Source organism: Rhinopithecus roxellana, chromosome 5, assembly GCF_007565055.1.
Source record: "Rhinopithecus roxellana isolate Shanxi Qingling chromosome 5, ASM756505v1, whole genome shotgun sequence".
Lineage (NCBI taxonomy): Eukaryota > Metazoa > Chordata > Mammalia > Primates > Cercopithecidae > Rhinopithecus > Rhinopithecus roxellana.
In genome coordinates this window covers 65,144,480-65,171,725 of record NC_044553.1, presented here as the reverse complement: position 1 = coordinate 65,171,725, position 27,246 = coordinate 65,144,480, and the positions used below count along the sequence as shown (strand labels likewise).

At 34.3% G+C, this 27,246-nt stretch overlaps 1 protein-coding gene across 4 annotated transcripts in view; it reads right to left on the bottom strand.

The window, feature by feature from the left end:
• The window catches only part of VPS13C (vacuolar protein sorting 13 homolog C), a 190,067-nt gene that overhangs the window by 90,357 nt on the left and 72,464 nt on the right, over positions 1 to 27,246 (bottom strand). For all 4 annotated transcript variants that reach the window (XR_749201.2, XR_749202.2, XM_010374226.2 and 1 more), the window contains 17 exons: positions 25,981 to 26,110; positions 25,238 to 25,316; positions 24,421 to 24,560; positions 21,146 to 21,299; positions 20,129 to 20,208; positions 18,517 to 18,576; positions 17,145 to 17,307; positions 16,288 to 16,404; positions 15,207 to 15,310; positions 14,828 to 14,995; positions 14,041 to 14,345; positions 9,392 to 9,539; positions 8,556 to 8,664; positions 4,217 to 4,353; positions 2,155 to 2,311; positions 1,288 to 1,367; positions 705 to 764 (listed from right to left, as the gene is read on the bottom strand). Coding sequence is in view for 2 of the 4 variants with exons in the window: in XM_010374226.2 (XP_010372528.1) it covers positions 705 to 764; positions 1,288 to 1,367; positions 2,155 to 2,311; positions 4,217 to 4,353; positions 8,556 to 8,664; positions 9,392 to 9,539; positions 14,041 to 14,345; positions 14,828 to 14,995; positions 15,207 to 15,310; positions 16,288 to 16,404; positions 17,145 to 17,307; positions 18,517 to 18,576; positions 20,129 to 20,208; positions 21,146 to 21,299; positions 24,421 to 24,560; positions 25,238 to 25,316; positions 25,981 to 26,110 (2,191 nt within the window). In the remaining 2 variants the exon portion in view is untranslated. The remainder of the gene's footprint in view (positions 1 to 704; positions 765 to 1,287; positions 1,368 to 2,154; positions 2,312 to 4,216; positions 4,354 to 8,555; positions 8,665 to 9,391; positions 9,540 to 14,040; positions 14,346 to 14,827; positions 14,996 to 15,206; positions 15,311 to 16,287; positions 16,405 to 17,144; positions 17,308 to 18,516; positions 18,577 to 20,128; positions 20,209 to 21,145; positions 21,300 to 24,420; positions 24,561 to 25,237; positions 25,317 to 25,980; positions 26,111 to 27,246) is intronic.

Here is a 27,246-nt window from a genome sequence, read left to right as displayed (position 1 = left end):
GCAGATTTCAGATGCAGCAACATTTTTACATCAGGGTTCAACAGATATAAGTAGCACAAGAATAGCTCAATTAAGGGCCTTTTTAAAATTTTTATTTTTTTAAGAACTCATTATTAACTCACTATCAAAATGTTAATCCTCGCCAGATAGTAAATCAACTCTCTGCTCACTCCCAAGTGCAACCACAATTTTAACTCAAAAGAACTGGAAGAGTTTTAAGTAAAGATACAGGAAATATTATCAGGCTTTAAACCACATTTCAGGCAGTTCCAAGCTGACTATGCATGTTCAAATGGACTGTGAGCAATGTCTGTACCAGGCTATGCTTTATGCTTCCCTTAATCTTATTCTATTCCTAACGCCAATACATAATTCAAATGTTTAATGCTTCCATCAACGCTAGGCCAAAAAACCACAGCCGACTAAAATCAGTAACAAAATTCCCTTGGAGTGTATTATTCACATACTTGTCAAGAAATCTAAGTCAAAACTGGGAAACAATCTTTTCAGAACATAAATCAACTTTTTGTAAGAACTTTATTCCAATTTTATTATCTATACTTCACTTTATCCATAAATTAGGAATATTATTATTGCCACTGTTATTCTCATTTTAGAACTTAACAATCTCACAGTTGAAAATGGCTATGAAGATAAATGTAATCAACACAACCCAGCCTTATAGTAAATTATAAAAGATTTACCTTCAGTGTCTGTTTGGTACTGTCATGAATAGTTTTAAATTCTGGTCCATCACTGTCTGCCTACAAATAGTGGAGAATTACACCACTGAGTTTCAAACACTAAAAATTCATACACTGAAAATATACATATTCTTTACTTTTCTAAGTATGCTATTAAAAGAGTAAAAAGATATTTCTTAAAAGCAAAGAAGGCCATTCAAAAAAAAAAAAAAAGAAAGAAACCAAACTGACCACATAAGCATTCCTTACATTCCATACAAGCAAAAACTCTAATTCCTTATCCTACTGTGGAGGAAATGCTAGTATATCTAGATTAGGTACACTAATCCAAAAAGTAGGAAAAAGTGCTAGATTATAACCCACTTTGCTTTGGATTACAGTGGAACTTTACATTATTACCATTTATTCAACATCACAGGTTAATGAAAGTATCCAGGATTTTCAGATGCTTGCAAAATTCACCACACCAATCAATTTAGATAGAAAAATGTTGGGAGAGAAAATTGGAATATTAAATACAAGGGTAATATATATAACTTTATATATTCAAATATTAAAGAATCCTAGTAATGAAACTAGGTACCTTTGTCAGTAACATTTTCAGAAGGGGTTCATCAGTCACATTAGAAGAGTTAATAATGTGAAGAGGTTCTCCTTTAGAATCTAAAACAGAAAAAAGACAAGGTTGATCCATCAAGTTAACCATTTCACACGTTTTAAGACAGGACCAGCCAAATGTACACAAATGTACATTTGTCAAAACTCAGGACTGTACACTAAAAAGAGTGAAGTACATTGTGTATAAATCTTACCTCAACAAACCTGGCTTTGAAAAAAAAGAAACAAATTCCATAGAACAAAAATACTAGTACTCACCAATTACACTTGGTATAACATATGGTACTACTGTATTACTGTCATCTAAACAAATCATGGTATATTAAAGAACTTATAAAATACATAAAGTAGGGATTATTCTCAATACAAGTTTACTTTACTTAAAGATATCCCATAGAGTTCTTATAAACTTTAAGCACTAACAGAACTTTAAAAGTTAGCTTATCGCAGGAACTTAAGGTCAAGGATACCCACTAACGATAGTATTTATTCTGAGGGAAGGACATGAGACTACAGATGATATTAATTTTTTCATCTATATACTTTTGTATTTGATTTTCATTTTTCACAAATATATATTAACATAATTAAAATGAAATGTTAAAACTCACATAATTTAAAAATCAAATAATACATCATATTTCCTAGTAAATTAACCCAACTTTTCAAAATGGGTCCCCTAGAACTGTACCCAGGGACTGTTGTTGAAAAGTTGAGTTAATGTACTAGGAAATTAACACAACTGTACACAAATCAATATGTTTAATGTTGATAAAAAGGTAGGGATCATCTGCCTAATGAATAATTTACACAGACTATATTTCACACTTACCAGTGAAATCAAAGCACTGCATACTAATTTTTTTTAGATAAGCTTTAGCAGTCATGTCATAGGTTTTAACTCTAGCTTCCATTCCAAGTTGCAGGACATTTAGCTCATGTAAAGGCCTTCCCTTCTTTTCTGATTTTTTCATCAAAGTAACCACAACCTAAAAGAAGGTACCAGTATTACCACCAACTATTTCATTAATACACAATGAAGGTAAATCAAGAATTTAGTAAGTATCCAGAGTGATATAAGCAAGAAATTCACACAACGTTAAGATGTTTACTTTTATTTGTGCCTGCAGTTTGGCCTAATTCCCAGAAGTCCTAGTCTGATAGACAGCCTTTCATCTGAAAGTCTGTGAGACCAACAGCCAATTTTTACATCATTCCTAAGGTGAGCTTTCTCAACTTCGGCACTATTAACATTTTGAGCTGGTAATTCTTTGTAGTGGGAACTGTCTTATGCACTGTAGGATATGAGGCAGCATCCCTGGCCTCTACCTATCAATTGTCATTAGTATTCTCCCCTCAGATAATGGCAACAGAAAATGGGTTTCAAACAATGCCAAATTATCCATGCGGAGCAATGCAAACTGTTCCCCTTCAACCCAATCATTGTTCTAAGGGAAGAGAACAATCATAATATATATCATAAATAATATGTAAAAGGTCTTATGGGTTTTATATATGCGTGTGTGTGTTAAGTATATCTGCAAATAGAATGATTCATCTATCAATGTTTCAACTACCAAGGCTTAAAAACCTTCAGTAACTCTGATATTAACCAGAAAAACATCCAAGTTTAACATAAAGAAATTGGCTTCAAAGCATGTATTTCAGATTCTTAAAAATAGAGCCTATTCCTTTAAAAGTCTGTTTGTTTGTTTGTTTATTGACTGATTGCTAGAGACAGGGTCTTGTTCTGTCACCCAGGCTGGAGTGCAGTAGCGCAATCAGAGCTCACTGCAGTCTTGACCTCCTCGGCTCAAGTGATCCTCCTGCCTCCCAAGTAGCCAGGACTAAAGGCACATGCCACCACAACTGACTAATTAAAAAAACATTTTTTTTTTTTTTGCAGAGATGGGGTCTCGTTATGTTGCCCAGGCTGGTCTCAAATACCTGAACTCAAGTGATCCTCCAGTCTTGGCCTCCCAAAGTGCTGAGATTATAGGCATAAGCTATTGCAACCAGCCTATTTAAAAGTTTATTATTTTTAGCTCAGAGAAAAAACATAACCTCTATATAACTATTTAATGATAAAACAGATTTTAGAGGAAGTCCTTGCAAGTCCCTGTATCCACTATGCTTTCTCACATACTCACACTTTTATGCCTGTTCCTCTTTCCGCCTTGCCCCAGACCCTTTCCTGATCCCTTTTCTCAGATAATTTCCTATTTCTCTTTAAAAACTTGATTCAAATGTGTCCTCCTCCAGAAAATCTCTTCTGACCCTCTCAGTCTGCTTAAATGCCTACTCCCTACCATCAGCACCCCAAGCTCCAATAGTATCCTCAGCAGAGATTTCGTGAAATAATTACAAAAATTTTAATAGTTTTCCTGCATGAGTTCAGACTGTAAGCCTTTTACCTCTACCCTTATCACTGGGCACATATAATAAGTATTTGTTGGATGTGTGAATAAAGAAGAAAATGTATTCCATCTTTCCTCAAGAATATGCAGATGGCAAACGTATTAGGAATGTAACATTTTTTAAAATGCAGGCATATTGTGTTTTATTCTATCAAGGGTTTCTAACATTTGAAAAGAATTTATCTGACACTACTGCCCTTTCCTGCCTTTCTTATATGACATCCAAAGCAAGTGACATTCCTACTGTCCTAAAAGCATTAAAAAGCATGTTACAGAACATGCTGTCATTTTCTCTATGAAATATTATAACTCCCAAATCCTTAACAAACTTTCAATTTTTAAAACATCACTGCTACATGTGAACAGCCCACACAGATTTTTTTCATCAGTGTCAATTATTTACAAGTTTAGTAGAGGTAATTCCAATATCCATTACTTATTCACCGCACTTTACAAAAACAGATGAGAATTACACACCTCTTTAATTTCAAAATTCAGCAGCATATTAATGATGTCTACAGATCTAATTTCTTCCACTCCAGCTGCTGAAGTATTGTTTGAATCATGTATATCTTGTTGTGATATAGAGATTTCAAGGGGCTCTTTAATTTCACCTGAAATGTTTAAAAGAAATTCATTCACTTTTATTCACAAATTTCTTCCACAAGTACTTATTGTGGACTTATATGAGTATTCTGGACCTGGTAGAGGCAATGAAACTCCACAAATTAGTAACAGCCCTAGCCCTTGGAAAACTCCTGGTTTAGTGGAAGAGACAGATACATTTAAAACACAAACAAAGATACATTTAAAATACAAACAAACAAGCAGGCCACACCCAGTCACATTAAATGAACAAATGTTAATAGACTCTATATAAAATGCACTGAAAGCACAGAACAAAGTGTGACATTGTTATACAGAAGTCAAGAAAGGTTCTATTAGAGGAGGTATTATTCAAGCAGAGCAAAGGACCTCCTCACATAGTGGAGACATTACCAGAAAGGAGCAAAACCAGGGAATGATAACACATGATAGGTCTTGCAAACAGAATGGAGTCTGATATGGTTAAATCAAAAGGGAGGCAACAAGAGGTAAGACTAGAAAAGAAAAAAGGGAGTGGGAGGTCAGGGTCTCTCATGCCATACTAACAAACAAAAGTAAAGCTATATAATTATGATGCTGTGTTTCTGAAATTCGCACACCCTGAAATGAAATAAAATTGCTTTTTAAGCTGTAATATAAAAAATAATAACAGCTATCACTTGCTAAGTGCTCATCTGTGTGGCAGACACTGTTCTAAGGTCTGTATATAGACTGTTCTATTTAATTCTTATGACATCGTTTTGAGGTAAGAACTTTATTGTCTTTATTTCAGAAATGGGCAAACTGAGGTTCAGACATTTGTGCTCAGTGTCGCACAAATGGCAGAGCCCAAATTCATCAGTCTGATTTTACAGTCTTCACTCTCCACTGTCCCTCAGTATCATTAAATTAGTTATTACTATTATTAGGGTTGACATTATCTTGACCACTAATACACCACACAGGAACCACGTAGTGTAAGCTATACCAGAATTCCATACTGAAAGCCGCTATTGTTAATCATTACCTTTGACAAAGCATTGCATAGGGCAAGGTTTCCTAACTATCATCTTACTCCAGCACTGTTCCAAACATAATGTGAACCAGGGGAATTGATTCCAGCAAATATTTTTACTTTTACAAAACAATTCCCTGAATAGGCAAAGATTTTTCAAATGGAAAATAAAAAATACTGATCATTTAAAAAACTAGTAAATTTAAGTTGATTGAAATTAACAAACTCTATTCATTAAAAGACCCATTAAAAGAGTAAAAGGCCACCAGTCAGAATATCTACTGGAAAGTCAAAAAATAACAGATGGTGGCCAGGTTGTAGAAGAAAGGGAATACTTATACACTGTAGGTAGAAATGTACATTAGTTTAGCCACTATAAAAAGCAGTTTGGAGATTTCTCAGAGAATTTAAAACAGAATTACCTTTGACCCAGCACTCCCATTACAGGGTACATAACCAAAGAAAAACACATCATTCTACCAAAAAGACCACATGCCCTCACCTATTCATCACTGCACTATTCACAATAGCAAAGACATGGAATCAACCTAGATGCCCACTGACGGTGGGGGCTGAATAATGAAAATGTGGTACATATACACCATGGCATGCTATGCAGCCACAGAAAATAATGAAATCATGTCCTTTTCAGCAACATGGATGGAGCTGGAGGCCATCATCCTAAGTGAATTAACCCAGCAACAGAAAACCAAATACCACATGTTCTCACTTGTAAGTGGGAGCTAAACATTAAGTACACATGGACATAAAGATGGGAATCCAACAGACACTAGGGACTACTGGGGGGGAGGGTGGGACAGGGGGAAGGCTGAAAAACTACCTATCAGGTACTATGCTCACTACCTGGGTAATGGGATCATTTTAGATGAAATCTCAGTGACACGCAATTTACCCATGTAACAAACCTGGACATGTACCCCCTGAACCTAAAATAAAAGTTGGGAAAAAAAGAGAGTGAAAGGCAAACCACAGATAGGGAAAAGATATTTCTATACATATATGCATATATATATATGTGTTATATATAACACACATAACCAACAAAGGGCTCATATTCAGAATTTAAAAACTACATATCAATAAGAAAAAAGGCAAACATCTCAATAAAAATAGTTGTCAATAGGATAGAATGGTTACATCACAAAAAAGTTATTTCATATGGCCAATAACCATATGAAAAGGTGATCAACTTCACTAGTAATCAAAAAGCAAATAAAAACCATAGTGAGACACCACTGAATATTTATCAGAATGCTAAATTTAAAAAGATCGGCAATGCCAAGTACTAGGGAGAATGTGAAACAACTGGAACTCTCATACATTGCTGCTAGGAAAGTAAACTAGTACAACCAGTTGGAAAACTTCTTGGTATAATCTGGCACAAGTTACTGAAGCTAAATGTAAATCTCACATATGACACAGTAATTCTACTCCTACCTATATATCCAAAAAAAAATTTATATAATTATGTCAAAGACACACAATAAAATTCATAACAATTTCATTCATGATAGCTAAACACTGGAAACAACCAGAATGTCCATGAAAGATAGAATGAAAAAAATAAATTTTGATACATTCATATAACTGAATAGTGCACAAAAATAAAAAGAACAAACTACTCCTATGCACAACAACATGGATGAATCTCACCAACAAAATGCGGAGTAAAAGAAGCCAAACATCGAAGAGTAAATTCTGTATGATTCCATTTATATGAAATTCAAGAAGAGGCAAAACTAATCTATCTATTACAAGTTAAAATGGTAGTTACCTCTGGGTGGATTTGCAGGCACAGTGTTTGGCAGTGACTGAGAAAGGGCAAGAGAGAGGCCTTCTGGGGTGCTGAAAATGTACTATATCTTGATCATGGTGTATTATACACTGAATATTTGTATACTTCACTGTATGTATTAAAATATAGTAAAATAGTTTTTTAATAATGAAAAATACAGTGGGATACCAGTTTTCACTTAGCATATGAACAAAAAATTTTTAATCTGGTAATATACTGTGTTAGAAAGGTATAGAAAAACAACCTGGTGGGAATGCAAAGTCAGTAAAGTTCTATGGAGGCCAATCAGCAAGATCTGTCAAAATCTTAAATTAGTCTACAGAAATTATTTGCTGACCTAATTGTCAATTAAATTTATATTAAATTAATAATTTTACATATCTTTTAACTGGTGTTATCCTATAGATATAGATATACTTGTAAAAGTATATGTATGCGGATATTCAATGCAACATGGTAATAATGAAAGTTTAAAAACAACCAAAAATGACTATCACTAGGAACTTGCTAAATAAATTATGTGTTTCAACAGAATTTAATACCAGGCAGTCATTACAAAGAAAGAAGCAGATCTATACATATCTACAGATATGGAATAGACACCAAGACACACTGTTAATATTTTTTAAAAAACAGCAAAGTGAACAAACACACACATGCATGTACACATACAGGATGATACCATTTGTTTGAAAAAAACTAAAGATTATATATTTACGTGTTTATACATACATTATATATATACATACACACACACACATATACATATATATTACCTTAAAAAATAAGGCTGTTACTTTTCCTTTAGTCAAAAGGGCCATGGTAACTAATAATTTGAATTCTCTTTTCATTTTTACTGCTGTATAATCTCTTCAGTATCTTTGGAAAGTGAAAATTTATCAACCATTTCAATTCTTGCAGATATTTTACTACCAAGCCTTATTGAAAAATCAGATACACTATGCTACCATAACCTACTGCCAACTCAAAATGCTTTCTTCTATACATGCAATTTCAATGATTACTTCAAGAATCTACCACTGATTTGAAGTCCTTCTTTATGGCCTCCTCTCAATTCACACAACTTACAAAAAAGTCTGAAACTATAACTGACAACTTAGCATAAACCCAGGAGGCGGAGCTTGCAGTGAGCCAAGATCCGGTCACTGCACTCCAGCCTGGGCGACAGAGCGAGACTCCGTCTCAAAAAAAAAAAAAAAAAAAGAGAGAGTCAATCATCTCCAACTATGATTTCATTCAATAGCATCTTGTTTGTTCTCTTGATAATATAAACTGCAATTTGTAAACATATATTTGTTTACTTTTTATTTTCTGATTGCCTACTAAACCATAAATAAATAGACACATATGTATTATGCCACTTACTGTTAGCCTCTTACCTGTCTCTTGTACTCTTGGTTTCACTTTATCCAAGTCTTCAGTACCCTCACCGAGATTTTCTGCTAGTATCCTAAATAGGAGATTAAGATCTTCTTGATTTAGACTAACCTGTAAAATATTATGTTTAAAAAACTATATTACATTTTAAAATGAAACAATTTTCATACAGAAAATAAATTTCCAGTTGCAACACCAGGGACAGAATAATCCTAATACTGAAAAGTTACGTACAATCACAATCCACTCAAGTACTGTCTACTTATTTCATGTTAAAATTTTTATATTCAAAGACAATAAGATGTTTACAGAAAACCAATGTAATTCATCAGTCAGTATTAGCTCCAATGACTTGACTGATGTTTACTGAAAGTTAAATAAGATCAAAGAAATCTGATCTTTTTTTAAAAGTGACAACTTCAGAAAACGTATAATTCTACTTTTTAAACAATAACAATTCCAATGAAATAAAAAGGTTGTCTTAAATATAAAAAGAAAAATATTTCCCTCAATGCTATAATTATCTTAGGTGTACTTAGATATCCCTAAAAATAAAAAAGTACATATATAATATATGAGACAGTATAATATGCTAATACATAATTTATATACAGATCCCTACCAATAGGTATGTATAGCAAATTTTAAAGTTAAGAAATCTTAACTAAAGATTAAATTCTACTGAAAATAATAATGATCTTGTTGGACAAAGTCTCACTGAAATTTTTCTTATACTAGTCAGCAAAAAAATTCTTCATTTCATTTGGATTTCTACTTTAAAAGTCTTTGGAGTTTAAAATTTCAACAATGAAGTCTTTTTTGTCACTCATATACTTACATTCATTGAATCAAGATGTCCTTTAATTTCCACAACAGGCACCTTGTGGTACCAAGATGCAGCTAGATTCCGATTTACAAGAAATTCCAAGTTAATTGGGTGCAACAGCTGAATATCAGGATGGTAGGTGCCTGGCTGGATCACCGTCCTATGAAAAATAGAAATGTTACATATGCATAGATATAGGGTATAAATGCAACATATTAAAAAAAGCAAAGTCAGGTAGTTATTTGCTGCTCTAAATACTGATTTGAAACAGCGTGGCTTAAGTATTTTCAAAACTGAATCTATAATTAATATATAACCCACTAGAAGGGACAAATTAAAAGGTGATATACAATGACTCATTAAGAAAACTTTTTTCTTTAAACAGTAGATAGGTGAAAAATTGAATAAATTTTTAAGAGCAATCCACACTGTTGAAGAAAACAGAAGATCATCATATACAGTTGTTCAAGGATTAATAGGTATGTTGGTGCAGAGACTGAAGAAAATGATGGCAAAGTGAACAAGAGGAGAAGTGAGCATTTTCTAAGGCATTTCATAAAGCTTTTCTCTAGGATTATTTTCTAGACTTGCCTTATAGTCATTAATTTCTTATTCTACATAATTAAATCTTCATGGATGGGGTAGAAAATAATTTTTTTTTATGGCATCTATTAACATGCTTTTATATGAATAATAAAATCAGTCATCTAAAGGCATTCAATAATACAGACGGCTGATCTAACTGTTTAACTGAACATTTTTTTTTAATTATTATTATTATTATTTTTTATTATACTTTAAGTTCTAAAAAGCTTATCCACCATGATCAAGAGGGCTTCATCCCTGGGATGCAAGGCTGGTTCAACATTCGCAAATCAATAAATGTAATCCAGCATATAAACAGAACCAAAGTCAAGAACCACATGATTATCTCAATAGATGCAGAAAAGGCTTTTGACAAAATTCAACAGCCCTTCATGCTAAAAACGCTCAATAAATTCGGTATTGATGGAACATACCTCAAAATAATAAGGGCTATTTATGACAAACCCACAGCTAATATCATTCTGAATGGGCAAAAACTGGAAAAATTCCCTTTGAAAACTGGCACAAGACAGGGATGCCCTCTCTCACCACTCCTATTCAACATAGTGTTGGAAGTTCTGGCTAGGGCAATCAGGCAAGAGAAAGAAATCAAGGGTATCCAGTTAGGAAAAGAAGAAGTCAAATTGTCCCTGTTTGCAGATGACATGATTGTATATTTAGAAAACCCCATTGTCTCAGCCCAAAATCTCCTTAAGCTGATAAGCAACTTCAGCAAAGTCTCAGGATACAAAATTAATGTGCAAAAATCACAAGCATTCTTATACACCAGTAACAGACAGACAGACAGCCAAATCAGGAATGAACTTCCATTCACAATTGCTTCAAAGAGAATAAAATACCTAAGAATCCAACTTACAAGGGATGTAAAGGACCTCTTCAAGGAGAACTACAAACCACTGCTCAGTGAAATCAAAGAGGACACAAACAAATGGAAGAACATACCATGCTCATGGATAGGAAGAATCAATATCGTGAAAATGGCCATACTGCCCAAGGTTATTTATAGATTCAATGCCATCCCCATCAAGCTACCAATGAGTTTCTTCACAGAATTGGAAAAAACGGCTTTAAAGTTCATATGGAACCAAAAAAGAGCCCGCATTGCCAAGACAATCCTAAGTCAAAAGGACAAAGCTGGAGGCGTCACGCTACCTGACTTCAAACTATACTACAAGGCTACAGTAACCAAAACAGCATGGTACTGGTACCAAAACAGAGATATAGACCAATGGAACAGAACAGAGTCCTCAGAAATAATACCACACATCTACAGCCATCTGATCTTTGACAAACCTGAGAGAAACAAGAAATGGGGAAAGGATTCCCTATTTAATAAATGGTGCTGGGAAAATTGGCTAGCCATAAGTAGAAAGCTGAAACTGGATCCTTTCCTTACCCCTTATACGAAGATTAATTCAAGATGGATTAGAGACTTAAATGTTAGACCTAATACCATAAAAACCCTAGAAGAAAATCTAGGTAGTACCATTCAGGACATAGGTATGGGCAAGGACTTCATGTCTAAAACACCAAAAGCAACGGCAGCAAAAGCCAAAATTGACAAATGGGATCTAATTAAACTAAAGAGCTTTTGCACAGCAAAAGAAACTACCATCAGAGTGAACAGGCAACCTACAGAATGGGAGAAAATTTTTGCAACCTACTCATCTGACAAAGGGCTAATATCCAGAATCTACAAAGAACTCAAACAAATATACAAGAAAAAAACAAACAACCCCATCAAAAAGTGGGGAAAGGATATGAACAGACATTTCTCAAAAGAAGACATTCATACAGCCAACAGACACATGAAAAAATGCTCATCATCACTCGCCATCAGAGAAATGCAAATCAAAACCACAATAAGATACCATCTCACACCAGTTAGAATGGCAATCATTTAGAAGTCAGGAAACAACAGGTGTTGGAGAGGATGTGGAGAAATAGGAACACTTTTACACTGTTGGTGGGATTGTAAACTAGTTCAACCATTATGGAAAACAGTATGGCAATTCCTCAAGGATCTAGAACTAGATGTACCATATGACCCAGCCATCCCACTACTGGGTATATACCCAAAGGATTATAAATTATTCGACTACAAAGACACAAGCACACGTATGTTTATTGCGGCACTATTCACAATAGCAAAGACTTGGAATCAACCCAAATGTCCATCTGTGACAGACTGGATTAAGAAAATGTGGCACATATACACCATGGAATACTATGCAGCCATTAAAAAGGATGAGTTTGCGTCCTTTGTAGGGACATGGATGCAGCTGGAAACCATCATTCTTAGCAAACTATCACAAGAAGAGAAAACCAAACACCGCATGTTCTCACTCATAGGTGGGAACTGAACAATGAGATCACTTGGACTCGGGAAGGGGAACATCACACACTGGGGCCTATCATGGGGAGGGGGGAGGAGGGAGGGATTGCATTGGGGAGTTATACATGATATAAATGATGAATTGATGGGTGCTGACGAGTTGATGGGTGCAGCACACCAACATGGCATAAGTATACATATGTAACAAACCTGCACGTTATGCAGAAAATAATTTTAAAACGAATTATGTACAGATTTCATGTGCCACCTGGTATGAGCACTGAAGATACAAAATAATTTACACAACATGCCTGCCAAAAATGTGTAAGTTCAATCAAACCATGAGGAATCACTCAGACAAAACCAAATTGAGAGGTGAGTGGAACCAGACTCTAGTCTTCAAAACTACAGTAGTAGTCATGTAGTCATAAAAAGACAAAGAAAAGCTAAAGAACTACTCCAAAAGAAATTTTGTCAGTATAGAAATCTTCCTCAGTGGTACAGAATACAATTATATGCTATGGGTGATCCTGAATCAAGGGGAAATTTTTATAATGGACATTCCTATAAAGGAAATTATTATAATGGGACAACTGATAAAATCTGAATATTGACTGAATTTCAGATTATAGTATTATATCAATATTAAATTTCTAGAATTATATCATGGTTAATGTAAGAGAATGAATGTCCTTGTTTATAGGAGACACATGATAAAGTATTTGGGAAAAAAAGTTAAAGATGTCTATTCTCAAATGATTTAGCAAAAAATGTTTTAAATAATATATATATGTTTATAGATAGGTTAAAGCAAATATAAACAATTGGTGAATCTAGATGAAGGATATGTAGGTGCATTCACAGTACTATTTTTTTCCATTTTTCTGTAGGTCTGAAATTTTTGAAAAACAAAAGTTGATTAAAAAACTGTTCTGGTGGCCTGACGTGGTGGGTCATGCCTATAATCTCAGCACTTTGGGAGGCCAAGGTGGGCAGAACACCTGAGGTCAGGAGTTCGAGACTAGCCTAACCAACATGATGAAATCCTGTCTCCATAATGAAAAATGAAAAAAATTAGCCAGGCATGATGGCACGTGCCTATATCCCCAGCTACTCAGAAGGTTGAGGCAGGAGAATCGCTTGAATCTGGGAGGCAGAAGTTGCAGTGAGCCAAGATGGCACCATCGTACTCTAGCCTGGGCAACACAGCGAGACTTCATCTCAAAAAACAAAATAAAAAACTCTTCTGGGCCGGGGGTGGTGGCTCACGCCTGTAATCCTAGCACTTTGGGGGGCCACAGCAGGTGGATCATCTGAGGTGAGGAGTTCAAGACCAGCCTGGCCAGCATGGTGAAACCCCACTTCTCTTAAAAATACAAAAAAAATTAGCCAGGCATGGTAGCGCATGCCTATAGTCCCAGCTACTTGGGAGGCTGAGGCAGAAGGATTGCTTGAACCCAGGAGACAGAGGTTACAGTGAGCGAGACTGCGCCACTGCACTCCATCCTGGGTGACAGAACAAGACTCCAACTCAAAACATAGACACACACATACACACACACACACACACACACACAACAACAACAACAACCAAAAAACCTGTTCTGTGTAACAGAACAGTTTATTTAAATAAACTATGTTGGGTAGGAATTTCAAATCACAAAATTTCATGGAAATCATGAATATAATATTTAAATCCATAACTACTGAAAGAGCATACCTATAAAGTGTAAGCTTTGTTAGCTGCACATCCATTCTATCAATTACTGGAGGATTTAAGTAGTCTTCATCAGACACCAGACTGAACTGATTTTGAACTCTGATTAACCCAAGATCTACCACTACTGCATTGGTGGAAATGGAAGACTGTGGGATGACTATAACTGGTGCTTTCAAATCAATATTGATGGAAACACGAAAACTTCTCTGTGCAAGATCTTTCACACTTGTGGCAGCCTTTTCTGCAGCCTGGGCAGTGGCAGCACTCAGAGACTCTTTGGCTGTCTGGAAATTATTCAGGAAGTTCTGTGGACACAAAGCATAAAAAGAGAAATTCAAAGAAAATACAGGCACATCAATAATAACACTATCTTCTTTTCATACAAGTGGTAACTTTTTTTTTCCAATATTTAACTTTCCGTTGAGCCCTATTTTTCTGGTAGTAGTAAGAAATTACTGATAATCCATCTATAGCTATGAGCTGCCTGAACTGAGCTAATGTTATATGGTTAAGGAACAGAGAAATTTTTTTCCAATAATTTTTTTACTATGAATTTGGCTTCATTATATTGTAGCAAAAATAATTTGTTCTAGACAAAAATCATTAAATGATTCAGATTTCAACTGTTAAATGGGGTTTTTGATCTCTACATTCATGCATAAATACCATCTATAATTAAAATAATGCCCACTCTAAAATCCAAGGTTTATAACATTTGCCATCATAATTATCACACTTTTAAAAGTATTTCAAAATTGAAAAATCAATATATAAATAACTATTTTACCAGAAGTGACATAAGGAATTTATGAAGATAGACGATCTGAATACAGCCAACATTCAGAGACAGCACACCATCCACTTTGGACATGTCAGTATACAAATCTCCCTCAGTAGCATTTGGATACAAATCCAAATTAAAACGGAAAACTTCATTTCCCATTATTGACACAGCCTGAAAAACAGAGACTTGAATGTACTCTATCCGGGAAGGTAATGACAAAATAAAACCCCATTTACAAAAGGGTTTTTATATTTTAATCTTTATAAAAACATTTTTCTATTGAAGTATATTTTATTAATGTTTTTAAAATAAAATACATTTTACAATAGAATCTCATATTCAGTCATTAAAGAATATTAACTATCTGTTTACAATCACCTACTTTCTTATGAATTGTCTTCGGATCAACATCTGTGACAATAATATTTTCTAGTCGGGCAAAAAGTGACTGTTTTCTTGACTGGAGAGAAAGGGAGGAATCCAGGCCTGAAAAAGAAGTGCATTATCATAATTTCTACAGATCTACCATAAATTAGATCTTTCTTTCCATTACATTATTTTATTTTGGGGTGACTTTTTTAAATTTAGCAATGTTTAAACTCCCAATGGATAAATAAGTTGCAATATTAGAGATTTTTGGTTATATAAACATCAAAACCTATAAATGTGTTAAACAATAATTATCTGAATTTTCAATCAGGGGAAGAAACACATCTAGCACAAATAGATTATCTCAGAATTTAAGTAAATTATCCTTTATACCTCACATCCAGTCATTTACATGGAAACTATAAAAGTTTCACAAATCAAATTCAGACTAGTAGATGCACTGCCATTTTGGAAAGAACAAAGAAAAAAAGCCCCTAGTTTTCTAGTTTTTAGGTTCTTAAAAAATTTCATTAAACATATTCAATATATTCTTTACCAGGTCACAACCAGCTAGTAAAAGTAAGCCAGAGGAAAAGCTAGATGAGTTCTGGCAGCTTTTACCTAAAAGAACATAATGGCCTCACAGATATCGTCATTCATTCTAAGATTGCTTTTCATAAGGAAAGACAAATAAAGACAAATACGTAACTATATTATATATAAAAATCATATATTAAAAAAAAAGATTAAAAAGTTACTACAAAGCATGTCCATAGACCTTCACCTAAAATCTAGACTGAGACTTCTCCTAGCCCATCAATACCATCCCTACATTGACATCAGTATCCCTTTTCCACTTCTAGATAACTCTCAGGAAGGTCCCAAACACCAGGATATGTGTAGAGTTCAATTGGGATGGTCAGATTCTGACCAATATCTATATCCCAAAGAGAAGAAAGCATACAATCCAATTATGTCTTTTCAGTTTTCACAGCTCAGAGCCCTTTATTTGTACATTCTTTAGCACTGCAAAGAAAAAACAAGAAGGAAAAGTTTATTTTTTCGCCAAGTTTTAATACCGTGTGAACTTTTACCTTGAATCTTGATTTCAGCGATATTGTTCTTTTCATTGCAAACAACGACACAGAAAGCATTCAACTGTGCAAACAGCCTGAAGCCAATAATGTCACTATCTTTGGAGGATACAATCACTAAAAATAAAACAAAGCATCTATCACACAGTGAGATTATAGTCATCTACATTCTATTAAGCGTTAATTGCTATATTAAGTGAGCCACTGCTATGTTAAAAAAAATTATAACATTCTCTAACTCTTAAAGATTCAAATACTTTTTTTGCCTTATATATTCTGTAAAGTTTGCTTTTTTAATAGTGAGATATTAGTTTTGTAATTTAAAAGCAAGAAAAAAAAACTAAAATAAATAAATAAGGACACTGAACCTCAGAAAAGTTAATGTGCCTAAGGTTACATGGTTGAAGTAGCAAAATCAGGATCTGAACTGAGTTCTTCCAGATCCAAAATCTGGGCTCTTGGCCAATTAGATGCTACTCCTGAACCCTTCCCTACCTTTGTGTCTCTGAGCCTTAATTTCCTTATGTGTAAAATGAAAAGAAAGACTCACTCCTTATAAAGCCCCTTCAGCAGCCACTGAGAGGGAAGAGCTCAGTATAAATACGGGTCGTCTCCCCCTATTACCTACCTAAAGGCTTCCTATGCCACCACCAAAATAAGAACAAAAATAAACATTTTTAAAAACAACAGTATTGATTACATGTGCCTTATATATCAGGTGCTCGCATATAATTTAATTTGAAGAAAAGGGGAAAATGGTATTTAAATGACTGAGTCAGATAACCTCTAGTATTCCTCATTTAGCTTTAGAATTCTAAAACCCTTGCTAACAAAAAACAAAAATGTATGGTTCATACCTTTTGGCAGAGTTGAATTTTTTTGTTGTTTTTCAGTTGAAATTTGTACCTCCTTGGCAACATTTATGCTTTGATCATCAGAAGGAATAATGGTTGTGAGGTAATTAATAGAAGAGACAAGAGCTTGTGTTTGCAGCAACAGATTTAAAGATGAAAAGGCCACCTAAAAATGTTTTAAAGAGAAAATTAGTTTCCCACAGTCAATTATAACCTGTAGTCTCCACGATAGACCCAAAAGATTCTCAGGTGGGCTTACATCATTGCTTCCCACCACTTAGAAGGAAGAGTAAAGAGAGGAAGATTCACAATCCCCTTAAACAGGGACTATATGGAGACAAATTACACTTACACACTTCAGAGGTACATCAGAATATTACAGTAACCTAATTACTCCATTTCCCAACCATAATGGTTATGAAATCTATACTCCGCTTCTCGTGACTATCCTGATATTCAACATGTGTATGGCATCTTGGATCTTCAATGGACAATTATTATTATATAAAACTATAAGTAAAAAGGCAAAATCCCAGAACCACCATGTGCTACTACATCTAGAAATGATTTCAAAGGTGGCATCCATGAGATTTAAATATAAAAAGGACAGCTATGAATGGGTTACTAAGTGACCCATTTCAAATCACAATAATGGTTTCATCATTTAAAAAGAAACACAATATATAACCTGTAGGGAAAAAGTACTACTTTTTTTTAAAACAAACACTCTAGAAAGCTAAGATAGCAATACAAATTGGTTTCAAGAATGGGTAGTTTTCATTAATATAAAATAAAAAGCTGTTTATAAAAATGAATTTCTTTTTATTTTCTCATAACATTAAATGAATATAAAAATAATAAAAGGTTCACAATATAAAAACAGATTCCCCCACCTCTCAAAAAAGTGTGAGCTAAAACTCAACTCTCTCCTTTTCTTTTTAGTTACCCATAGGTACATTTTGCTCCTCATACTCTAAGTTACTACGTAAGTAGTATGGATTCAAAACTGCTCAACATCTCTCCTTATATTTTATACATTTTTTCACCTGTACATCAAACAATGCTATCTAGTTTGGCTAGTTTAGAAACCTTTTAGTTCTTTGTACATCAAAGTTCTTTTGTCTATAGCATTCCCTAATTCAGAAATAATACTGAAACTTTTAAGGACGTTAGGATGTGATATAATAAAACAACAGCTTTACTAAGCTGAATCATTAACACAGAGTATGGTACGTATCGATGAGGTTATTTATAACTCTTACTGGTCCTTGATTATGTCATCAAATTACCCAGTCAATACTCTTCAAATGATACTAGAGGTTTCAAGAGTAGGTTATTTTCAAACAGGATAAATTCCTTTAACAGAATTTCTTACCTTAACTGTTTGTTCAGTTTTTCCAAAAGTAGTTTGAAAACTAGGTCCATTCTTATCAGCCTGAAAAAAGAAATAGAAGTTCTAAAGAAGGTACTACGATCAAAGTAAATAAATCACTTATTTATGATCTCTGGTTATTTATAGTTATAAATGTATTTTACATACATTGTATATTTAATTTTATTGCCATTATTTTAAAGTTACATCCAAATAATATATTTATTATAATAGCTCAAATGTGTTCTTCTCTTCAAACATGGGAGAAATTCACTTCTGGGAAACTGCAGCTAGGAATCAGAATGACAAACTCTGAAGGTTGTAAGGTGTAAAGGTCACGTAGCCCATCTATCACCTAATGCTTAAATCCCTCCATAAAGTCTTTAGCAAGTCTATTTTTTTTTTATATCTCCAGTAAAACAAACCTTTCTTTACAAATCTAATTTTGTTTCTTTACAAATCTAATCTTTAGAAAGCTTTTATTTGGCCGGACGCGGTGGCTCAAGCCTGTAATCCCAGCACTTTGGGAGGCCGAGACGGGCGGATCACGAGGTCAGGAGATCGAGACCATCCTGGCTAACACGGTGAAACCCCGTCTCTACTAAAAAGTACAAAAAACTAGCCGGGCGAGGTGGTGGGCGCCTGTAGTCCCAGCTACTCGGGAGGCTGAGGCAGGAGAATGGGGTGAACCCGGGAGGCGGAGCTTGCAGTGAGCTGAGATCCGGCCACTGCACTCCAGCTTGGGCGACAGAGCGAGACTCCGTCTCAAAAAAAAAAAAAAAAAAAAAGAAAGCTTTTATTTAATGAGGTCTTCACACTGAGTCAAAAATCTACCTCCCATCATAACTAACCATTGGTCCTAGTTCTTTCTATCCTTTGGGAACACAAACAAATTCAAACTCAAAGATTTACCTCCTGTGAGAAGTTTTCTGGCCTTGCCAATTCCCTGTCTCTCTGTTCCAATAATGCTTTGTGCTTTTCTTTATTAGAGAATCAATCACATTTTACTCTAATCATTATTTACTTGTGTTATCTCCCTACTCATCTACAATTTTCTTGAGAACAGGCAATGTTTTTCATTTCTGTATCCCAAGCGCCTAACAGTACAGACATCCAATAACATATCCAGAGGTATTCAATAAATAGCTGTTGACCGATTAAACAAATCAACTAATCTTGAAGTCAGCTAAATACCATCAGTTCCTTCAGTGTTTCTCATATGAAATATTTTTGTGGCCCTTCCTATTCCTGGCATTTCTCTTCTGAACCCAATTTAATATGACTTTATCGTTTTTGATGCAAGATACTCAGCCAAATGTCACCTATATATGACCTATAATCAGTATAGGTATGTGGGTGTGCCCTAGAGGACAAATGGTACCTACTTCATCCCAGGCTTCCATCTCTGGCAACAAGAAGTTTACTGACTTTGTATAATGGCCCTGTACTTAAGTGAAAGAAAAGAAGGTGTACAAATGAAAAAAGAAACAGATTTCCCTATAATTAGAAACTGTGATACACATCCAGAGCCATTAGTAACTTACTGTCACATTTTTCTGTCCAGAGATATCTTTTGGAGTACACAATAAATATATAATCATTCTATAGCCCTTACCTTAATATACTCCACTTTCAAAAGATCTAAGCCAGGTTTGTCAGAAGAGCTAATCAAGTGAAGGGGCTTCTTTTTTGATCCTAAAGAAAAAGGAAAAAAAAGGTGTTTCAAATAAATTGCTCTTTTGTAATTTGAAACTTTTTTTAGATTTTTTTAAATTTGTTAATTAAGCTCTAAAAGAAAATCTTTGCATGTTGTCATAGTTATTAAATACAAAGGCCATCACTGTTCAAGAAATTAACCAATCCAAATTGTTACCTCTGACATCCAACTTACTTAAAAACACGCACATTTATTTTCACCTGATTTCACAGGTGACTTCTAAAATTCTGACAAATAATTTATTTTACTTCTATTAAAGAAATTTAAATAATTTCCTTTTGTTTAAACTGTGAGAGATGACTTAAAAGAGGAAAGCTTTGTTTTTGTTTTTTTTCCTTAAAAGAGAACTGTTAAACTCCTTTTTAACTTAAAAACAACAGGTAGTACCAGATGTCCTTTAGATCCTTCGGTAGATGTACCAAGGAACTGCCTCCAAAAGCTATGGAGGGAGAAGTAATTTGTCCACCATTTTATCCATCTTTTGTTATTTGCAGTTCTTTAACTCTTGCTTCTGAGAGATCTCAAAATTTTCCCTTGACTTCCAAGGGCATAACCTTCACTTAAGGAAAAAATAGCTTAGAAAATTTATTATTTATATTTTTTTCCCTCAAGACAATAATGTAAACTTTATCTTAACACAGGTCCTATAGAAATTACTAACACATAAAATATTTTTCTTCTAAATTGAGATTTGTTTTAGTTGCAACTATTAAAAAGTTATAAAACACAGGTATTTATACAGTCAGTGTTCTGTATCCAAGGATTCCAACCCATAGTATAAATATTATTACTTGTAAAGTGCTTAGAAGACTGCTGCCATTATTTATTATAAATACAATATAAATGAAAGTGTTTCAGATACTCCAAAGTGCTATCTTTATTATAGGTTATTATTTCTATTTTTATGGCTATTACCTTCAATTTCATGGTAATCCAAGCTGATTTTCTTTAAATAAGATACCGCAGTTAAGTCAAATGTTCTCACTGTAGCCTCTGTTCCTAACTGAGTAACATTAAATACTAGAATTGTATCTTCTTCTTTCTGCTGTTTAGTAAATTCCAAAATCACCTAAAAGAATTAGAGCCAATGAAAAGTTGATAAGAAGTCTGAATCATACTTAAAATAATGAAAACAAAATCTTTCTCCATACACATCACCAAAAGAATAGTAATTTTGCTCATATGCTTCTGCCACCATAGCTATTTAACATAATTGGAAATTACCAACTTAAATTTGATTCTTGAGAATATAAGTACATTTATTAAAAAATCATGACAGAATTTAACTTCATTGTTTATTTTTTCTAATTTAGTAAAATAGGAATGTATCGATTCTTCCTTAATATGATTTTCTTAAACCTGTATTTCAAAGCAAAAATCTCGTTTAGTTAATTTTTTAAAAGCATCCCCATTAAAGTAGGAAGTAAGACAAGATGTTCACTATCATAAGTTAACTCTGGAAATGATAGCCTGTATATTTAGCCAATAAAAAAAAAAACACTGTAATTTTTAAAAGACGGAAGTACTTTTGATACTCTAATCAAAAGGTGTAGATCTTTGTCTCCACCCTTTGAATATGGGCAGGTTTGTGAATGCTTAAATCAATAGAGTAGAAAGGAATTGATACTATAAGGACTTCTGGTGTCAAAAAAGACCATGAAACTCCCACCTGGGAACACTCATACTGGGGGAAGCCAGCCACCATGTAAAAGTTCAACTACTCAGACTACCATGGCTTTTACCATGCTTAGAGGCCCTAAGTAGGTGTTTCAGTCAACAGTTCCAGCTGAGCTCCCAGCCAACAGCCAGTATCAACTGCAAGCCTCATAAATGAGACACATGGACATCCAGTTTGAGGCTTCCGATGACAGAAGCCCCAGTCAACATCAGAATGCAACCAAATGAAACACTACACACAAAATTACCCAGTTGAACCCTTCCAAAATTCCTAACCCACAAACCTGTAAGCAAAATAAAACGGTTGTTTTAAGCTATTTAACTTGATAGGCAGCAATAATAACCAGAATAATATAAATACTGAAGAAAGGCAAAAAATAATATTATTAGCAGATGTTATAATTACATACTTAGATAACACTTTAAAAATACTTAAAGAAAAGGCCAAGTGCAGTGGCTCACGCCTGTAATCCCAGCACTTGGGGAGGCCAAGGCAAGCGGATGACCTGAGCCCGAGAGTTCAAGACCAGCCTGGGCAACATAGTGAAACCACATCTCCATAAAAAACACAAAACATTAGCTGGGTATGGTGGCATGTGCCTGTAATCCCAGCCTCTTGGGAGGCTGAGGTATTCTGTTATGGTAACAGAAAACAAATTAAGACATTCTTTATCACCATGAAGTTTATATTCTAGGGAAAGTTGGAGAAAATAAAGATTGCTATCTTGTCTTGGTTGGTCAGATCTTTCCAATAAGATGACAATTGAACAAATATCTAAAGTAAGTTTAAAAAAAAAAAAAAAATCAAGCCATGCAGGAAAAGAGTGTTCCAGGCAAACGAAATAGCAAGCACAAAGAATGGGCTTTGGTATACAGAAGGAAAAACATAAGACAAGTGTAAGCTCCATGCGGCAAGAACTTTACTCACTGCTATTTTCCAGTATCTAAAATAATGTCCAGTAATAATGGCACATGATCAATACCTATTGAAGGGATAAATGGAATATGGCTGAAGCAGAGTGAGCAAGGCAGGAAAGAACTGGCCAGTCATATGGGGTTTCACACATGTAAGGCCTTGTAGGCCATGGTAAGGACTTAGTCCTTTACTTTTGGTGAGATTTGAAGTCAGTGAAGGATATTGAGCAGAGTAGTAACATGATCTGACATTCCCTTTTATTTTTATTTTACTTTATTTTATTTTAGAGACAAAGTCTTTCCCTGTCACCCAGGCTGGAGTACAGTGGTGCAGTCTCAGCTCACTGCAACCTTTATCTCCCAGGTTCAAGCAATTCTCCCAAGTAGCTGGGATTACAAGTGCCCACCACCATGTCTGGCTAATTTTGTATTTTTAGTAGGGATGGGGTTTCACCATATTGCCCAGGCTGGTCTTAAACTCCTGACCTCAGATGATCCACCCACCTTGGCCTCCCAAAGTGCTGGGATTACAGGTGTGAGCCACCACGCCCGGCCTGACATTCACTTTTAAAGGATCACTCTGGCAAATGACAGAACAGAGTACCTGATGGAAGCAAAGACAGTTAAGAGGCTATTGCAAAATAATCCAGGCAAGACGATTACAGTGACTTGGACAGTACAGTAGCAGCACAAAGGAAGAGCAATCATATGAATGCATTTTGAAGTTAGGGTCATGGGATTTAATGATATTTTGGATGTAGTATGGAGAAAGAGAGAAGCTGTAGAAGGCTAATGGTAAAGAACATACCTGTCTCTAAACAAATACCAATAATACTTAGGTTTGTACACACAGCTAAAATGTAGTATTTCTGACATTATATTTTAGGACATGCTCTCACTTTGGTATATCAAACAGTCAATAAGGAACACCTCCATTTTCTATCCTTTTTGTTTTATTATCAAAGCAAGACAAACTTTTTATAGAAATCTGGACTACATGGAAAAGCAAGCAGGCATATATAAAAACCTGTAATCTCACCACCCAGAGATGAACACTGTCTGTCATTTATCAAAGAAAACATATAAATGTAACTTCAAATGGAATAATAATATCCTTGGTATTATAATCCTTTTGTTTTCCCAAACAATAACATACTGTGAACATCTCTCCATGTTTCCTTTTACCACATGACTTTTAAAGGCTGTAAACGTATGTTAGAAACTTAGGTTGTTTACATTTTTCCAAATCATAAACATGATACTGAGCATTATTTAGCTAAAAGTGAAAAGTTTAAAAAATTAAAGTAGGCATGTCATAAAAATTTTCTGCAGAAAAGTAAGTCCTAATTAAAAGTCTAAGCACTTCCAGAATAAATTAGATATGCCACAGATAATTCTTACATCAATTTTTTAAAAAGCATTTCATTTTTAAAAATCTTTTTGTGTGTAAAATAGAGTGTGTGTGTGAACGTGTGCATGTGCACATGTGTTGGACAGCAGGAAAGACAAGAGTACCACATTTTTGGGTCTAGCTTGAGGATAGCTTACAAGATAGTGACAACCAGAATATATCTATTTATAGACAAAAAAGCACACACTTCTTTAATTTCAAACTTGAGCAGAAGATTAATGAGCTCCTCATTTGGGACCTCTGCAGCTTTTTTAAGTTCTGATCCTTTCATACTTTTACCAGTCTGTGGTTCCCCATCTTCAGCATCAAAATACTCATCATCAGACTCTAAAGGAAAAAGACGTTTATTTGATCTGAGACAATGTACACTGAAAACTGCATGAAACACTCAAATCTATTCATTTATTAGATATAATCTTCATATTCAGCATCAGAATATCTGCCTTTTTTAAACTTCCACCAAGTGACTCAACCTGACATGTAATAATCATATTTAAAATCAAATAGCACTATGTTCTTTTCTTCAATGGTTCTGTTTTTCACTATAGTTCATTCACTCAATATTCAACAAAATATTTATTGGGTATTATCTACCATGTATCAGGCTGTGTCAGCTACTAAGGATACCAGAATGACCAGGATAGACATAGTCCTGTCCTGATGAAGCTTACATTCTAGTTCAAAATTAAAACAGATCAATTAGTTCAGAGCTAGAGAAAAGCTCATGCAGAGACTGGGGCCAAAAAAAAGTAGTTTATTTAGAATCTTAAGTAAGCATTGTCAACTACAAAAAAAAAAAAATCCCTTCATTTATCCAATGAAGACAGAAACTTGGGCTTAAAGAAGATAAGGGACTCAAAGTCACACTAATGTAGCAGAACTAGAACTAAAACCAGTAAACTACCACAGCAGTTTCAGATGGCCCTTATTTTCTAAAAATGTTATCTCTGTATAACAATGTATAGGCTTAATTTAATACAGAAAGAGTATTTTACTTTCCTTACCTGATTCCACAGCATCTAGCAACAGTGAAGTACCAAGTAGACCTTTTGTCCCACCTGAAATAACTGGAATTGAGGATACCTAGCAAAGAATACAAAAAGTTTTCTTAAAAAGGATGACTCAGCAGGATTAAATGTGATAAATGAAGGAAGACTAAAAAGTAATAAAGAGATATGGAAAGACACATACACACAATATAACACAATATACAAATCTTCCAACAAGATATATTGTGTAATCAACTAATAGTTGGCTACAATTTACAAATTATTAAGTCCACCGCCCATATTTACCAGGACAAAACTAAGTGTACCTCTAGTAAGTTAGTCTATTAGTACTGTATATCATTTACATTCTATTACAATATTAAAGTACATCTTTTTTATAGGTCTCTGACACATGGTATCACCATGAGCTGGCTTTATCAAATTTCATTTCAAAGTAGAAATCCAACATTTCTACTGTGTAAAGATCAATTCCAATTAAAGTGACCTACAACTTGTAAGTCTAACATATAAGGAAATTTTATACCAATTATTTTATTTGCGAGATTCTAAAGATTTTTGTTTACTTTTTCCCCCTCAAGCTTTATTTAAAACACATTTTATAAATTTGAAAGACATTTTACTTTCATTTCTGTACTTTTCGTCCTTTCACTTATAAACCTTGCCCTGAAACTGACTTTTCATCACTGCTCTAAAACAACGGTAAAAATAGGTTTATATATTTTATTGTATCTATTTACCTGTTTCTCTGGAGACTGGGCTGATGATTTCTGTGGCAAAGGTATACTGTTCATCAAACATAGCACATCTTTCATCTTCTGGTCAGAAATTCTCACATGCATCAAAGGAAGTCCTCCGGACACTTTAAATCTAAGATACAATTCAGTGGTTTTAAGTCAGTATCTCTATATTACAAACGAGGGAAAGAATTGCATTAATGTAATTAGATTAAAACATGCCTAAACTTTTGACATGTTTTAATCTAATTACATTAATGCCTCATTTAGACAACACTGTCAGAAATTGAAAGTTCTATGTTAGCTAAGTTTCCAGATAATTTCAATATATCCCTCTTAAGTAGCCAAACCTTTTTAACTCAACTAATTTTTATGAAAATCTTTCCAAACACAATTCTCTACCTTTCAAAACCAAAACACTACTTCCCGGTATCAAAGATTTCTTATTATCAACATCAAAGAGTATCTACCTCATCACTCTCTATCCCATTGCCTTGCTTTATTTCTTTTTATATATAGCACTCGGCAGCACCTGACATCACATTTATATTTGTTTATGTCTCCTCTAATTAAAATGTCAGCTCCATGAGGACATCTGTTTTACTTGCTACTGAATCACCATTGTGATTTTATCAGTTGCTTACTTTTAGGGGCTTCTTTTCTGTTTCCCTATTCAATGTAATTGCCTCAGGTTTATTTGTCTTAATAGCCTTGTGGCAGCTATGTGCTGGTCATAAAGCTCTTCTTGGTTGTTGTTTATCTTTGGCTTCCTGACTAAGCTGTGAACAGCTCAAGCTGACATATGCCTAATTGCTAGATGTCACACTGGGATACAGTAAAGCACTATAGAGAAAGAAATATAAAGCACTAAATGCCTATACTGGAAAAAACTAAGGTCTCAAATCAGTGACCTCAGCTTCTACCTTAAGAAACCAGGACTGGAAAGAAAATGAAATCCTAAGTAAACAAAAGAAAGAAATAATAAACATCAGAGTGGAAATCAGGGGGAAAAAAAGAATCAAAAGAGAGAAGATAACGGAAACCAACAGCCGGGTCGCTCAGAAGATCAACAAAATTGATAAACCTCTGATCACAGTGATCAGCAGAAAAAGAGAAAAGGCACAAGTTACTAACATCAGGACTAAGAGAAATAACATCACTACAGATTCTTTGTGTATTAAATAGGTAAGAGGAAAGCAATATGAACAGTTTTATGCCATACATTCAACAACTAAGATGGACAAATTCCTTAAAACACACAAACAAAAC